At 49.9% G+C, this 15,131-nt stretch overlaps 6 protein-coding genes across 6 annotated transcripts; 4 read left to right on the plus strand and 2 right to left on the minus strand.

Moving 5' to 3' along the window:
• Positions 1 to 1,003: 1,003 nt before the first annotated feature.
• On the minus strand, positions 1,004 to 1,920 carry AO090005000237 (acyl-CoA thioesterase; the record flags this gene model as incomplete). Its single annotated transcript, XM_001817277.1, has 2 exons — positions 1,004 to 1,792; positions 1,849 to 1,920. 2 exons carry the CDS (start codon positions 1,918 to 1,920, stop codon positions 1,004 to 1,006), a joined length of 861 nt encoding a protein of 286 aa, XP_001817329.1.
• Positions 1,921 to 2,246: 326 nt separating this feature from the next.
• Positions 2,247 to 3,119, plus strand: AO090005000236 (enoyl-CoA hydratase/isomerase family protein; the record flags this gene model as incomplete). The annotated part of the gene is made up of 2 exons (XM_001817276.1): positions 2,247 to 2,437; positions 2,507 to 3,119. The coding sequence occupies 2 exons, from the start codon at positions 2,247 to 2,249 to the stop codon at positions 3,117 to 3,119; spliced, it is 804 nt and encodes a 267-aa protein (XP_001817328.1).
• Positions 3,120 to 5,531: 2,412 nt separating this feature from the next.
• AO090005000235 (uncharacterized protein) lies at positions 5,532 to 6,175 on the plus strand (the record flags this gene model as incomplete). The annotated part of the gene is made up of 2 exons (XM_001817275.3): positions 5,532 to 5,668; positions 5,731 to 6,175. 2 exons carry the CDS (start codon positions 5,532 to 5,534, stop codon positions 6,173 to 6,175), a joined length of 582 nt encoding a protein of 193 aa, XP_001817327.3.
• Positions 6,176 to 8,691: 2,516 nt separating this feature from the next.
• Positions 8,692 to 9,847, minus strand: AO090005000234 (zinc-dependent alcohol dehydrogenase family protein; the record flags this gene model as incomplete). The annotated part of the gene is given in 6 exon segments (XM_023234205.1): positions 8,692 to 8,952; positions 9,017 to 9,103; positions 9,136 to 9,222; positions 9,278 to 9,463; positions 9,479 to 9,673; positions 9,797 to 9,847. 6 exon segments carry the CDS (start codon positions 9,845 to 9,847, stop codon positions 8,692 to 8,694), a joined length of 867 nt encoding a protein of 288 aa, XP_023088866.1.
• Positions 9,848 to 11,111: 1,264 nt separating this feature from the next.
• On the plus strand, positions 11,112 to 11,522 carry AO090005000233 (uncharacterized protein; the record flags this gene model as incomplete). The annotated part of the gene is made up of 1 exon (XM_023234206.1): positions 11,112 to 11,522. One exon carries the CDS (start codon positions 11,112 to 11,114, stop codon positions 11,520 to 11,522), a length of 411 nt encoding a protein of 136 aa, XP_023088865.1.
• A 499-nt stretch (positions 11,523 to 12,021) lies between these two features.
• AO090005000232 (uncharacterized protein) lies at positions 12,022 to 13,991 on the plus strand (the record flags this gene model as incomplete). Its single annotated transcript, XM_023234207.1, has 2 exons — positions 12,022 to 13,782; positions 13,860 to 13,991. 2 exons carry the CDS (start codon positions 12,022 to 12,024, stop codon positions 13,989 to 13,991), a joined length of 1,893 nt encoding a protein of 630 aa, XP_023088864.1.
• Between the last annotated feature and the right edge of the window lie 1,140 nt (positions 13,992 to 15,131).

Below are 15,131 nucleotides of genomic sequence, written 5' to 3' on the forward strand. Positions count from 1 at the left end.
TTCGATACGTCATTGTTGAACTTGCGCGGCCCTTGGAGTGTCCATAGGTCACAAAGTGGGTCGCTTCAAGAGGCCCGATACCAGCATGGGGGGACCGATTGGAACAGGATTGGAGCTTTTTCGACAGGGCTTCGAAGGGACCTGCGATGATTTGGGATTTGCCCACATTAGATTCGCTAAGCAAATTCGAAGATCAAGGTGAGGTGGTAATCATTGGCTAAAACACCACTGCACGTCATACTAATCGACATAGACCTTCGAAACGTTGCATTGGATCTCATATCGGCGTTACGAGCGTCTCCAGACACGCGAAAACTTCCGTCCCGATGTGGTGGAAGGAACCTACTAAACGATCTTTTCAGCCTCAATTATGCCATCAGCTCGGACGCGTCCGATATCACAGGTAACAGACGAGATCGTTTGGGATAGAATGTACACAGTCCTTATCGAGGTAACGCCTCCTCCAAAACCCGCACCTATTCCCGATCAGACGATTGCCGAGGAAGCCAAAACGGGCAACCTCGCTCCCATGATGCTCTGTATTGCCCACAAATGTGCCTTCTTGGGCTGCAGTCAGGCAGCGCGCTTGACCCTGAGTGCTCCAACACGGACCTGTATATGCTTGGTGAAAGGAGGTCCTCCATCAGATCAGCGCAGCAGACTTAGTAAAGAGGCTCAAGGCGCTGATCGATCAGGATCTACATTATAAATGCACGCCAATCGGCCCTTATAGATCCTTGGCGCAGGATTCAAAATTACATGTGCCAGCTGCGGATGGCCTACGAATGACGGTTGCTGTGCGGTAATTGAGACGAAATAGATATGAACGCCGATGTCTCTTCACTCATCCATTATATAGCAAGTGTCGACCTCCATTAAGGCGATACGAGGGTTATGATGACACCACTCGTCACGACACCCATCACATCATCCCAAACCTGACAACCCCCGACGTGTACAGAATGCCCGGATACCGGATATTCCTGTGTTCAAGATCCGACATTCACCACATAAAATCCCTGTACTCGGCCAACACTGACTGATCTTCGCGGAAAAGCTCACGCACAGCATCCCAACCCCTCTCGAGCCGCACGATTGGGAGATTTGTCTCTTTATACACTGCCATTTCTTCTACTGTCCATTCATTGAAGCCGGTAGCTGACTCTGTCACCCCAGCCCCGGGACCTGGACAGGACGTTGCCATCGGGGACTCGGCCGCCGGAGCCGATAGGAGACCGCAGATCTCCAAAGCACGCTTTGGAGGTACAGTCAAGCGGCCACTTTTAAACACCATCCGGGTCACAGCAGATGCAAACACAACTTCGTGGTGTTCTTTTTTATGAGGTGCTGGAACTCTCATCTTCCTGTTGGTCGAAGTATGGGCCTGCATGACATAGCAACTGGGACAAGATTTGCTAGTATCAACAAAATGTGTGACCATATAAATCCACTTATCATCCCAGCTAGCAACTCTGGTCCAAATTTCGTATCGTTGGAATGGCTTGATTTCTCGATGAAACGTGCACGAAATCGCGCTGACTATCAAGTTGCAATGCACCGAAGACTTGATTTGCAACAGGATGGGCGCAAAGAGCAACCCACTGAGGTGCGCTCTCGATACATCAAGATCAGTGATGTAGGTGGAATTGGACTTATGAATGTTGAAGTCCCCTTCAGTTGCTGAAGACCGTGATCTGACCACTGCCAGTAGAAAGATATGGCGTTGTTGGAGCGCATAGCCTGACCTTCGGCGAGTGAGGTAGCCCATTGCGAGGGCACCAAAAAATCGAAACTAGAAGGTTAGTGTCAATTCAAGGGAAGAGGAAGGAGCTTCCATTCTGAGCTTACATGCCACATGAAAGGTAAATTCTTGAGACTCAGGCCTAGTACAAGGCCGAGGCACCACATCAGGTGTCCCATGGCGAAAGGCAGACGTTATGGCTGATGTAAATTGACCGAAACAGCTGTATGTAGGCTGCTATAGTCGCAGACGAACAGGAGGGCATCGGTTATATACTCCATACCGAGGTTCCTGAGGCTTGCTTACAGGCGACTATACTTTCAACAATTCTTTGTTCCCGCGGCACTGAGGGTACCTAGTCCATAGCCGCGGGTGTCAAGCCATAGTATACGCCGAAGGGACGACATAAAAAGGTCAGTGAGAGCCCTCAAAATCCAGATTGTACAAAGGAAATTTTCATCATCTTCTCATTATCAGTAGCCCGACACAAGGACGTTATCGCGATATGGCTGAAGAGGATCTTGTTCGCCTGGACATCAACGGCATCTTTGCCGTCATCACATTGAACAACCCAAAAAAGTCCAACGCCTTGACGCAGAGCCTGTATTATCGCCTCGCAAGCTTGCTTCGAGAGGCTGAAGATAACTCAGACGTTTATGTCACCGTCTTAATTGGCGAGGGCGCCTTTTTCTCCGCGTAAGTTTTCTCCACCCTTTGCACAGAGAAAGGTGGAAAAGGGGAAGAGAAATTGATTCCAGCGATTAGAGGGGCCGACCTCAAGGGAAAGCCACCATCTATGGAGGACATGTTGTCTCGCCCTCACTGGCTTCCTAAATTAGTGAATAACAACATCGACGTGGCGAGAGCGTTCTACAGTCATTCGAAGATTCTGGTCACGGCGCTGAATGGACCGGTCATAGGGCTTTCTGCCGCGTTGATATCGCACTCGGATTTCATCTACGCGGTATTCGATGCTTGGCTGATGACTCCTTTCACCTCTCTCGGCCTCGTTGCCGAGGGCGGCTCTAGTGTCGCCTTTGTGCAGCGGATGGGTCAGGGAAAAGCAAACGAGGCACTCCTTCTCGGCAGGAAGATTCCCGTCAGTGAGTTGGCTCAGGTTGGTTTTGTGAACAAGGTCTTCGAAAGCAAAGGCAACTTCCGTGAGCAGGTGATGGGGTACCTGCAGCAGACGTTCGGCGAACATTTGGTGAAGTCGAGTCTTCTGGGGACAAAGGCTTTGATGCGTCGTCGCTTGGTTCGGGAGCAGGACGAACAAGCGCCGCTCGAGATGTTTGGTGGCCTCGACCGTTTCTTCCAGGGTATCCCGCAGGCAAAGATGGGAGAGGCTCTGTCCAAGAGCAAGACTTATCGACTTTGATCTTGCTGTGTACATAGTACTGTGTCCTTCACTGCACAATGCTTTAGTCATATTCATCATATTCATCAGCGCTTCGTTGCGCTTCGCGTAGTATACAGTCCCAGACTCTCTTTATGTCCTTTCCTTCGCCTCTCTGTACAATGTTTCTCAGACCGTCCCCTTGTTTCTACCCTTTGAGAGCGTCATCCGTCGGCCCTAGCATCGACGGATCTTAATGTTCAACTACCGTCTCTATTGTAGCGACAACAGCTTCAAGGGTATGCCTCCAGAATTTTGGTGGATTTCGGGTGTAACATAGCTGCCCGTAGCGGTAACGCTTTTCCAGCGCGACGTACTATGCAGGAGTACGTCTCCGCTGTGTTACTACGAGATACGCCTGGACAATGAGCTCGCACTGCGGACAGCCGAGGCAACCGACTCAGTATGACTGTATGACTAATCGCTACCAACCGCGGCGTTCTACTGCCGAGGCCCACCGAGTGTACCTTCTTATCCGCGGCAATATTCCCGCATTGGTGCTACTTCATTCGCAACGACAAGACACAGGCTTCCATGATGCCCAATTCCGCAAAAGAGAGCCCGCGGAGCACTGGCAGAACGCGACAGTCCAGAAAACGAGCACCCGTGGCTTGCCAATCATGCCACGCCCGTAAAGTAAGGTGCAGTCTCCCACAAACTGGGAGTCCTTGTGCCAACTGCTCGTTAGATGAGCTTTCCTGTGTGCCGCGGGAAAGCAGGAGACCAAAGTAAGCGATATGAGAACTTTTCGGCAAACCCGCTAACGAGCTGCCGTAGCAGACGTGGCCTACCTTACCACCTTGTTACGGTGTCTTCGCCGTCGAATAACGATCCCGCCATACAGAGTACTCCGCTGGGGGATGGCGGCTTTCCACCCGGCCCCGAGCGCCTCGTTGCGTTGAAGGATCTATCAGTTCCAAGCGGGCGCAGTCCTACAACTCCAGCAGTAGGAGATACTAGAAATAGCAACGAAAACTCTTATCGTCCATTCAACGAGCATTTCAGCCATCATAATGGAGGTGATACGGGCGCGTCGCAACTAGACGGAGATGCGACAGATGAATGCTGTTCCCCTTTATATGGTAAGAATCAAACAATTAGCCGGTCGTCAGGAGATACTGGCGCCAGTGATGGTCCATCATGATGCTGATTCGATTACTTAGGGGACCCCCGTGGCGTCGGTCTGGTAGTCGACATATGCGAGCCAGAGCCACGGGAGAAGAGTGGGCACTTCCTCATCCCCCAAATTAAGCCCACTCATATAGATCAGGATACGATCGAATACCTGCGCCGTAAGGGCGTGTTCGACTTCCCCACTCCTGCTGCCTGCGAAATGATGATCCGGACATACTTCTACTATGTGCATCCCTTTTTTCCTGTTGTTGAGGTCCATTCGTTCCTCGATACATTCGAAAATAGACGCAACGAAGTAAGCGTACACCTGTTGTGGAGCATGTTTCTAGCTGCTGCGAATGTATGGGTACCACTCACTCCATTACTTCCCTCGTTGGCATCCTAACATTAAGATGGGAAATAGTTCGCAGATGACAGCACCTTATTAGCAGCGAATTTCTCGTCTCGAAAACAGATGAAGCGTGCAATGTATATCCGAGCCAAGGTCGTAGCACGGTAACGCCGTTTTGGAGAGAAAGTACCGGCTAACCAAAGTCCCATAGGCTCTTTATGACGCTGAGTATGAGAGAAGGAAGATTACACTTATCCAGGCGGTACTTCTGACAGGCTTCTGGTATTCGGACACCGAAGACAGGACCGGACCTTGGCATTGGAATGGCATTGCTATCAGCCTATGCCAAACGATAGGGCTACATCGGCATCCAGATACAGGTCGAAAACGCAGTAAAGCGATCCCGACGAGTGACAGCAGCATCTGGAGGCAATTGTGGTGGAGCTGCTTTTACCGTGAAGCTTGGTTCTCTGCCGGCATGGGCAGGCCAATGCGCATCAATCTAGCCGACTGCAGTACCCGAATGCCACATGCCAACGATTCAGATAATTTACTCGCTGGGATTCCGGAGCATATTCGGAAGAAGTACCTTCCAGACGGCACTAAGGACTTGTCCAAATTATGGACGGAGCTGTTGACACTTACGGTCTCCTTAGCGAAGATTCTATCATGGCAAAATCGAGCGGACCGGACACGACCTAGTAGGACTGAAATACAGCACATTGATGATACCATCCGACAGCATTGTTTCCACAAAGATCACGGTATAGGTTGCGGACACAGTCGCGTCGTCTCCTTACACATGTACCATCTAGAGCTGTATCAAGAGTGAGTGAAATTCGTGATTTTTGTCTTCGACCGGCCGACGCTGACGCTATAGTTCCGTTCTGCTTACCCTATACCGGCCTTTCCTTTTCGACAAGCCAGAAATGAATCCCCTTGGTCTCCCTGCGGATGAATGGACATCAACTGTTCTGCGGAGGGCCAAAGATGCTGCGACGAACACCAACAGGATCCTTGGCAACATGATCGGTGATGACATGATAAGCAACAGCCAAGCGATGGTGTAAGTACATTACCAGAGAACAATTATGGCATTTTAAGAGCCAGGGTGCTGAATATTGCTAGCTGCATTGCCTTGGTTCCCGCATTGCAAATCCATCTGCTTGACGCCACGTCTGAGAAGCAGATGGTGCAACGTATGGGCCGCCACAACCTTGAGTTTTGCATGATGGTCATCGAAGAGCTCAAATCTGTGTACTTTGGCGCTGAAATACTCTCGAGGATGTTCACCAAGGCAAAGAACTGGATACTCTACCGGACGTTTGCCCCCGCAACAGCTCCCAGGGAACATATGCCTCAGTCATCGCGTGATTCCACGATTGGTTCTATTCCAGAGCCACCAAATGATGCACGTCAGGACGATGTGGAGATATTCGATGCCTTCGTGACAATGTTGAGTCCCTTTGCCCCATTATCAGCTGGCGGACCCTTCGATAACGACGAGTACGTTTTAAGCATTGTTCTGGACCCCCTTGTATCTCGCCTCCCTATGACCATCTCTGCTCGGTGAAGCTAGTGTCATTTTCAAAGTACTAATCGTCTTGATACTTGGGTTAGGCTATTGGATTTCGAATCTGCCACCACTCTCGAACAATTGATGTTCCCTGAACCCGAATCTTCTGCAGATACACATTAGATCTCTATCAGTTATTGAGCTTTCGGCTGCTGTGGAGGTACTCGTGTGCATTCTTGTACGAATTGAAAGATAGTCACAGCTCTGGCCTATGTGAGTGAGTAGTAATGCGTAGGGCCCATTCCTAGCCAACAGCTCTCGCTTGGCGACGGCCTCCTCTAAAATGGATCCTTGGTGGTCCTGCAGGCCTCATTCGGTTACGGCACGCATATCAAGCCCGAGGATTCTTGTGTTGCCACGAAAGGAATGCATCTACCTTCCAATTAGATGATAATTACTTTTCTCTCTAGGAAGATTCTCCTCTCTGTGAAAAATTTGGCATAGGAGCGGTGGGGATAGTGAGCAAGAAAGACGTTGTTCAACATGAGTGATAGCCAGATTGAACGGTGTTTCCTGCTTAAAGAGTTATTCTTTAAAATGGCGAGTTGCCCATATATCTGTCCCCGATCCCCGTCATAGGGCTCAGTCACCCGTGATATCTCAACATGGCCACGTACCTCTCGACGTACGTACGGGTTAGTACGTATGCTCTCACCGTGAATGGTGTCGAGGTTGGGGCTCTACTGGAGAAGTTGTGAGGATCTACCGAAGCAATCGAAAAAGCGATTGATGAGGCGCTGAGAAGGGACAACGTGGAAGCGGGAACGAAGGGTTAATACTTAGCTTCCAAAAGATGGGAGCAAACCACCGGGAAGACTGTTATCCCAAATAAATTGTCGCTTTCTGGTTCATGCTCATGGACCCCTGAGAAGGTCCCTACCGGGTTTCCATAATCTACGCTACACCACCCGGACGACGGCGCCTCGTACGTAACCGAACGTAACCAAAAGTTATGATAGCTTTGAAGGGATCGCCTGTTCCGATACTTTGGCGAGCCCTAGTTGATCATCTATGAAGTTTATCGCATGTTTCATCCGGGCACCATAGATTTGCCCCTGGCTTTAACAGCCGATCTATAATCTACATACATTCATTCTTGGCGAATATCCGTTCCAGGTTACTGCCCTATAATCCCTATACACAACGACATGGAAATAATATGATGCAGCATCATAAAACAATGCGATCTCCGCTTCATCACATGTGCCAACGTTCGACCCAAAAAAGCTCCTCGCCAAGTCTCGTTGACGGAGAAATCTCGGTAAAGAGGCAGTGGGCTTTGGACTCGACAGTTTTAGAGTTGCCACCACCGGCACACATTCCCATGTGTGTCACCGGGATACAGAGATAAGGCCTCTCTACGCACCAACGACACCAAGAGATTGCACTGTCGGTGGACCTATGTATGTTCGCATTATGATCCATATGCTGCATCGGTCCGCTGATGGACTCACGCCTCTCCCAGGTTTCGCCTTCTGCTCGGTCAGCCTCTTTTCCGCTTGTGGTACATACCCTGTCTCTCCTCTTCGGTCACTCTTTATTCAGTGCGTCCAATGATAGGCATATGAATAGCTGGGCTTCTGTATGCGAACGAGCATCTCTCAACCGGCATCCGCTACCTATGAAAGCACGAACTGTACCAAGAGCATGGAGCCACAACTCGAGGATATCACGGGTATACCACCAAGACCAAAGGATAAGTCTACCTTGCCTGGTTTAGAAGCAGGCATTATCGGCTGGGAAGGTTATGACGATCCGAAGAATCCTCTGTTGACGGGGTAGACGTGACTCTAACATTGGCTGCAGGAATTTTTCACCGGGCCGAAAACGATTTATACTAGGCCTTATCAGCTTCATCGCATTTCTGAGGAATGTTCACGTTCTCTCGTCCATAACAGCAGAAACAGAGCAGTAATAATTCCCGGTCAAGTCCATTGGCATAGTCTATCCCGGCACCTGGAATTCACCATTTGTTCCGCCGGACTCGTCGGCGCGCACTGTGTAACAGTCCGCTATATTGGTGCGCCACTGTAGCCCAACTAACCCTGTCGCTGGGTCGATCCTGTGTCATAAATTAGGTGCAACATACCATGAGATCCACTTGGAAGAAAATTTTGGCACCATTCTCATTCATGTCTTCAATAAACTGCTGTTGCACTTCAGCTAATCATTGAAACCTCATGCTCAGTGGAGGTTGAGGCTCCCAAGTTTTGGCCCGCTGCACAGAGTTACTCCACAATTGACTATGAGAAATAAACACAAAAGCATGTACGATGTTGAATCGTCTTGAAACGGACATTACTTCCTTCGTCAGACAATCCATTGTCGCCAGAGGCCAACAATCGACAGCTTTTCGTTGCTCTGCCTCGTTAGACCAGTATATCCTCCACAGCACCTATCTATGTAGGAAGGGATGATAACTTTCCCAAATGCTTTTAGGTCTTGGATAACATCTTCTAGGAAACCATCAATTAAACGATCTCGAGGATAACTTTTCCGAACTGCTTCTGGTCTCAAATATATTGGTAGGCATCTCTGGCCTCTTCCAGCTTGAATGTCTGTCTATCCAAAACGGGATGGAGATCATTTACTTCGATGGCGCGATTCGTATCCTCAAACCGTAGCCTGGATCCAACCGCTATGCCTCGCACAGTGCAAGAATGAATGGCCGTATCGAAGAATGTCGGTTCCTCGGTGTTGCTTCCAGGGTCAACAAATCCACCGACTGATCCTACCATCGAGATCGAGCCATCGAACTTCAAGGCAGTGAGCGCCTACCGAAAGAATGAGTCAATCCCTCGAACACCTTGGAATGGGTTAATTTAACGGAAGACCTACCTGTCTCAGAGATGCTGGACCTCCTACCTCAACAACGGCGGAAACCCGCTCCTCGTTAGGGGTCGAGTTCTTGGCAGGCTCGCCCCGCTGAGGATTTAATGCTGCTTGTAGTTGATCACGTAGTCGGCGCCAAGTTCCTTGGGCCGTTCTGCCTTTTGGGCTGTCGATGTCGTTGCAGTAACTTTAGCACCGGCAGATTTGGCAAACTATGACACGTCGGGTCTCAGTAGGTATACTTCTAGCCACAGTCTCAGTACTTACCTGCATGGCGAAGATACTCACACCTCCTGTGCCTTCAGTAAGGACAGTGTCACCCTGCCTCGATACCATACCTTCAAGGCCGTAAAGGGCATTCCAAGCAGTCAATGCAGCGGATGGCAGAGATGAAGCCTCCAACAAGCTTAGATTCTCCTGAACATTGACGAGGCCATGTTCCGTAAATACGCCCTACTCTCGTAAGACGCCGTCGAGAGAACTACCGAGGGCGCTGGTGCGGCTCTTCGCGTCGAGAGGTCCGGCTAGATGATCTTGATGGAATAAAGTTGCCACCCGGTCACCGACTCTGAATCGGTGTACGCGAGACCCGACGGCGGCAACGACACCTGCGCCATCAGATAGAGGAACGTGACCGTCTTTGAGCGGAAAAGGATACAAGCCCTAATGCACACGGCAGGTGATGAACGTAGCAAAACAAAAGGCAGGACTGAGCTAAGGAAGTAGAAAAGAAGTATAGTAGTAGACTCTTTACATCGATTGGACCGGAAAATAGGGAAAATAAACCGTGAGCAAAAACTTTTGGGCGATACCTTGAAAACCAAAGCAGAACGACATTGCACCTTCCAAATGAGCGTACCTTTAGTATGAGCAAGTCGCGAGAATTCAGCGATACAGCGTGAACTAGTGGCATGCTGATCAGCACCTGCACTGTTCAGTGAACGACTGGCAGCGAAATTGATATCCTTACTTTTAACCAAAACGTCTCGATCCCCAATAGACGGGATTAGGGCTTCTGCCTGAAACTCTAGGGGGTCAAAGCCTTTGTCACCTCGGACTATCCATTGCTTCTGGGTTTTGGGAATCAATTTTGTGTCTGAATAAAACGAAAGGTCTGGTTAGGAACAATTGGAATCATATGCTTCCAAATATGTGGCAGGGCCGCGCGGCAGCTTTTAAGTCACTCAGTGTATGTGGATTTATCAGACGTGAGGATATCTTTGAATCCTATGAACAACCTGCCATGCCAAGCAGACCCGCAATTTGTCTTCTGTACGCTGGATTACAAACTTATGCATCCGGGGTCCTTGCTCCGCTTGACCTCGAGATTTGCGATCCTACCTGGGAGAGATTGACGCGATGGGTTGATTTATCAGCATTTATAAAACCAATCCGTCATGAATTGGCCCCGCGTGCAGTCTAATTCGCCACCCAGGACCCACAAATTGTCTGGTGTTGCGTCTATACGAAGCGTAATATGCTTTGGCATCATTACGCGCACATTCCGCCACGCAAAGGTTTACGCGATGCCGTCTGGAAACGACTAGTTGGTCTACCAGTGCTTGGTTCATCTCTTGAAAACTTGCGAACATGCAAATCTTGACCTTATCGCTGCCCGGGCGCAACTAGCGACTTCGGAAAATGCCACGGACTTTGACAGAGAGGGAGCCACGAGCGGCCCGTCGTGGCCGGCCTCCGATTAAGGAGCTAGAAGAGGAGGCCGCTGACGAGACTGATGTATGCCCGACTGTTGCTCGAAGTGTCCCAGGCTAAAAGACTTTAGAACAAGCGAATCCGAATGCGTCGAGCGCAAAGAGCGTATCGAACACGAAAGGAGGAGACCCTGATTTCCGAAAAGGCTCGATCTGAACAACTCAGCAAGGCCCTAGACGATGCAATGCAAACTTTTATCAGTTTCCATAGGCACGTTTATGAATTTCATCAGACGCGACATTCGCCTGGTCTCCTCTTTCATCTCAATCAAGCGTTCATGCAGATAAACGCGATGGCATAAAGCGCAAACAGCGAAGCCCATTTCACACATTTTCCGCGTTTCTCTCAAACTTCGCACTTGAGCCCTTTTCACCAAGCACCGGAAGCTATGCCGCTTGTGACCGCAACGACCGCAGTACTTCCGGACGAGCGGGACGATGGCCTCGGGCTGATGCCGATTTCTGTGCCGTACCAGTCAACTCGGCCGACCTCAGAAGCCAAGTCCCTCTTCCTACGGACGGGAAGTTCCAGCCCGGCTGCAATATCAGAAAGGATTTACAGACCTTGTCTAGAGCGTGTGGTGTTCCTTTTGACCTCTGACTGTGATTTGCTAAGGACGGATTTGTCACTACCAAGTTATCAAGATGTCCATGTTCCGCACTTGGCTTCAAAGATCACCATGGATCTTGATAAGCTAGTCCAGCATCTCGCGGCAAATGCGACATGTCTTGGTCCAGTCCCAGGTATTCGAAAGGCCGCTGTGGACTCTTCCATTCGGGAATCCATTATCACCGTCTGAAAGGCAGCAGACCTAAACTTCCGGTTGAGTGGATCTATTGGGCAATACGCAGCATATGTATATAATGCGAATATACCAACCCACCTCACCGACCGCGCAATCTCTTGGTATCTAGAAAAACCTGATCTCCATTCCCTATATCCAATTGTAGTCTTCGGAGGTGCTGTAGCCCCGCTTTCTAATTTTGCTCACTGATAACGGGATCTCATCCGAGACTGAACCGCTTGTTCTCACGGAATTGCCGATTCGCTGCCCCGCCGGCCATTTCGCATTGCTTACCGGTTATACGTTGGTTTAGCCTTTCACAGCCAACGAGACCAATCGGCTGGTTCCACTGGAGAACATGGGCTAAGGCCATCGGACTCGTGCGTTCTCTAATTTCCCACCGGGACCGTCTTCAAACATATATATCCCTACTTAGCCATCCTTCAACTTCAAACTTGCCTTGCTTAAGCGCGGTACTACGTTACTGAACTTTCCTCATATTGCCTCCCTTGACATGACGAACATGGCCATGTCAGAACAACGCATCTTTCGCGGTATCCCTTATGTCACTGGCGCCGCCAGTGCCACGTTGTTGGCAGCTGACCTTGAACTTAGTTTCTGGGGCGGTGTTGATCCAAGGACAGGCGAGATCATTGATAGGTTCCATCCGCTGAGCGGTCGTTTTATGAAAGATACCATCTTGGCAATACCTGGAGGTAGAGGATCATGCGGCGGCAGCGTCATTATGATGGAGCTCATCCTAAATGGCTTAGGCCCTAAGGCGTTGATCTTCGAGCGTCGCGAGGAGATCATCACACTAGGAGTTATGGTTGCCGAAGAATTGTTTGACAAGACGGCCGCCGTCGTTACGCTGAATCCAGAGGACTTCTGTGAAGCTCTAGGCTGGGATGGGAAGACTGTTCATATCCGGGGTGAACTAGTCTCGGATGCCCCCTTGAAGGCCGACTCTGCCAATGGAGCTGCCAAGCCTACCATTGACCTCAACAATTTCGGCGTCAAACTTACTGATGCCGACCGAGCGATGCTGGACGGAGCTAGTGGCGAAGCCGCTAAGATCTCGCTAAAGATCATTATCCGAATGGCGGACATGATGGGAGCCAAAGAGCTGATGGATGTCAGCCAAGCCCATGTAGATGGCGCCTGGTATGGGCCCGGTTCTAATGCGTTTGGTCAAAGACTTCGTGACTGGGATGGTAAATTCCAAGTTCCTACAACTATCAATGCGCTTAATGTCGATCAAAAACGTTGGCGGCTTCTCGGGATCGACGCAGAATTTGGATCAGCTTGTGACGAATTGGCGAAGGCTTTTGTCGACATGGGTGGCAAGATTTCATTCACATGCGCCCCGTATTTACTCGAGACTGCCCCTAGACTAGGTGATCCAATCGCCTGGGGAGAGTCCAACGCTGTTATCTATGCAAACAGTGTGCTTGGTGCGAGGACACTAAAGAACCCCAATATGCTTGAGGCTTTTATTGCCTTGACTGGCCGCGCGCCAAAGGCTGGGGTCTATGTTGATGAGAATCGCTTTGCGTCTACCTGGCTTAGAGTAACACCTTCCGAAGGGGCCGACGACTCATTCTGGCCTATCTTAGGCTACGCTCTTGGTGCTATTGCAACCACTCACATTCCGGTCATAACTGGGTTGGAACACCTAAAGCCAAGCAATGATGACTTCAAGGCGTTCTCAGCAGCATTTGCTACATCTTCTAGCGCTCCTATGTTCCACATGGTCAACTTAACTCCAGAGGCTCCTACCCTCGAGGCTGCATGCGCTAATGGTATGGTCCCTAAAGCTATTGATGTGGACTCGAAGGATCTATATGCTATCTGGGACGAGTTCAATCACGGCTCTGAGCCGCGAGAAATCGACCTTGTCTCGTTTGGCAACCCGCACTTCTCATGTCGAGAGATGAAAGAGGTAGCGAGGCTGTGCCAAGGAAGAACAAAGAATGATAATGTCTCCGTGATAGTTACCTGCGGCCGTGCTCAGTATAGCCTTGCCTCGCAAGCGGGTTACGTCGGGGAGCTTGAGAAGTTCGGGGTCCAGTTCTTACAAGACACTTGCTGGTGCTCTATCGAGGAACCCATTATTCCGAAGAATACTCGGACGATCATGACTAATTCTGGCAAGTATATCCACTATGGGCCTGGACTTACGGGCAGGCAATTTGCCTTTGGCAGCTTGGAGATGTGCGTCGATGCTGCGTGTACTGGGAAGACTACAGGGGACCCGCCGTCGTGGTTGCAGGAGGTTAGATCAGCCTAGATGTTATCTATGGAAATGATCATATACCGATATGCTTTCACAATCATACAGTTGATTAACAGATCCCTGGTCTTCCTGTTATTAAGATGCTGCGACTACTACTCATGTTGCCTAACTACCTACATCCTGATTGGTCAATACTCACTTGTGTTCAAGTGTCAGTCAAGCAAATAAATATAAAATTTTTATTTTGACTTATTCTTCCTGCCTTCTCATCGTTTCAGGGAATATTGATATTCCGGATAGTTCCTAATCCATACTAATGTGTCTTGCGGTCAGGGTTGGAGTGACAACGAAATGCAGGTGGCGACAAGAATCCCCGGATCTACTGTATGCCGCTGTGTAATCTTCTCCATTTGGTACAAACATATCGAGATTGAACTATTACAATTCTTGCGGCAAAGGTCTCCGCGTCCTTTCACCCAAACGTCAATGTCGTGTACGAACCGCCCGGCAGCACCTAATTTCACACCATGTTCGACCAAAAAAGCCAGGGATTTGATCTTCATAAATCTGCATGAGATTGAGGGAATTTTCGAGTGTCACATCGCGTGCTTTGTTGATGTTATCCCTGAAAGACTCGTTGCGCACCCATGACCGTTGCGATTCGGTATACACCTCCACTGCGACATCGAGGAGCCCGTGGACCGTGATTGATTCGGCACAGCCAGTCTTAGCAGGGGCAGTATCACCAGCAGAAGTAGGCATAGGTTGTTGAGATGATCCAGCCGGAAGGACGTTGATATTTATCGGAGGACACATTGAACTGAATGTAGAACTATCCGGGGGTTTCTTCCGCTTCTCCTGTCGCTGGTCCTCCTCAGCATGCAGTTGCTCACCAAGGCTATCGGGTACATCGTCATGGGTATCGAGGACTCCTCTTCGCTCAACATATTGACGAAGGATTTAATATGGTGCGTCTTCAATCTATGATGTTTTTTACTCTCTGGGTCTTGCCAGCAATATTGCCCGTCGTGGCGACACAGAGGGCCGGGACATCGCATGAGACGATAAACATGGCGCCAGACCGAATGTTGGCCGGAGACCTGCTGGGCGTTAATCTGAGCATAACGGTCAGCTATCATCCGCTTGGTAGCCGATATTTTCCGCTCTTGTCGGTTCTAGACGGAAGAGGCTCACTATCCTCCATGTGGTGAATCGATATCTGGAGTCGGATCTTCCTGCCAAGACGGTATAGATGGCCCCACGCTAACATCTTCTTCTCTACCGGTGTCCAATCGATACTAGGGGCCTCGAAGCGTTTGCTGAGAGCTCAGAACGTCTGGCAGCAGGGGGTGCTAGCCATCCATTGTGCCAGCGTTTGCACGGCAGCC

Source organism: Aspergillus oryzae, chromosome 1 (genome assembly GCF_000184455.2).
Source record: "Aspergillus oryzae RIB40 DNA, chromosome 1".
Classification (NCBI taxonomy): domain Eukaryota; kingdom Fungi; phylum Ascomycota; class Eurotiomycetes; order Eurotiales; family Aspergillaceae; genus Aspergillus; species Aspergillus oryzae.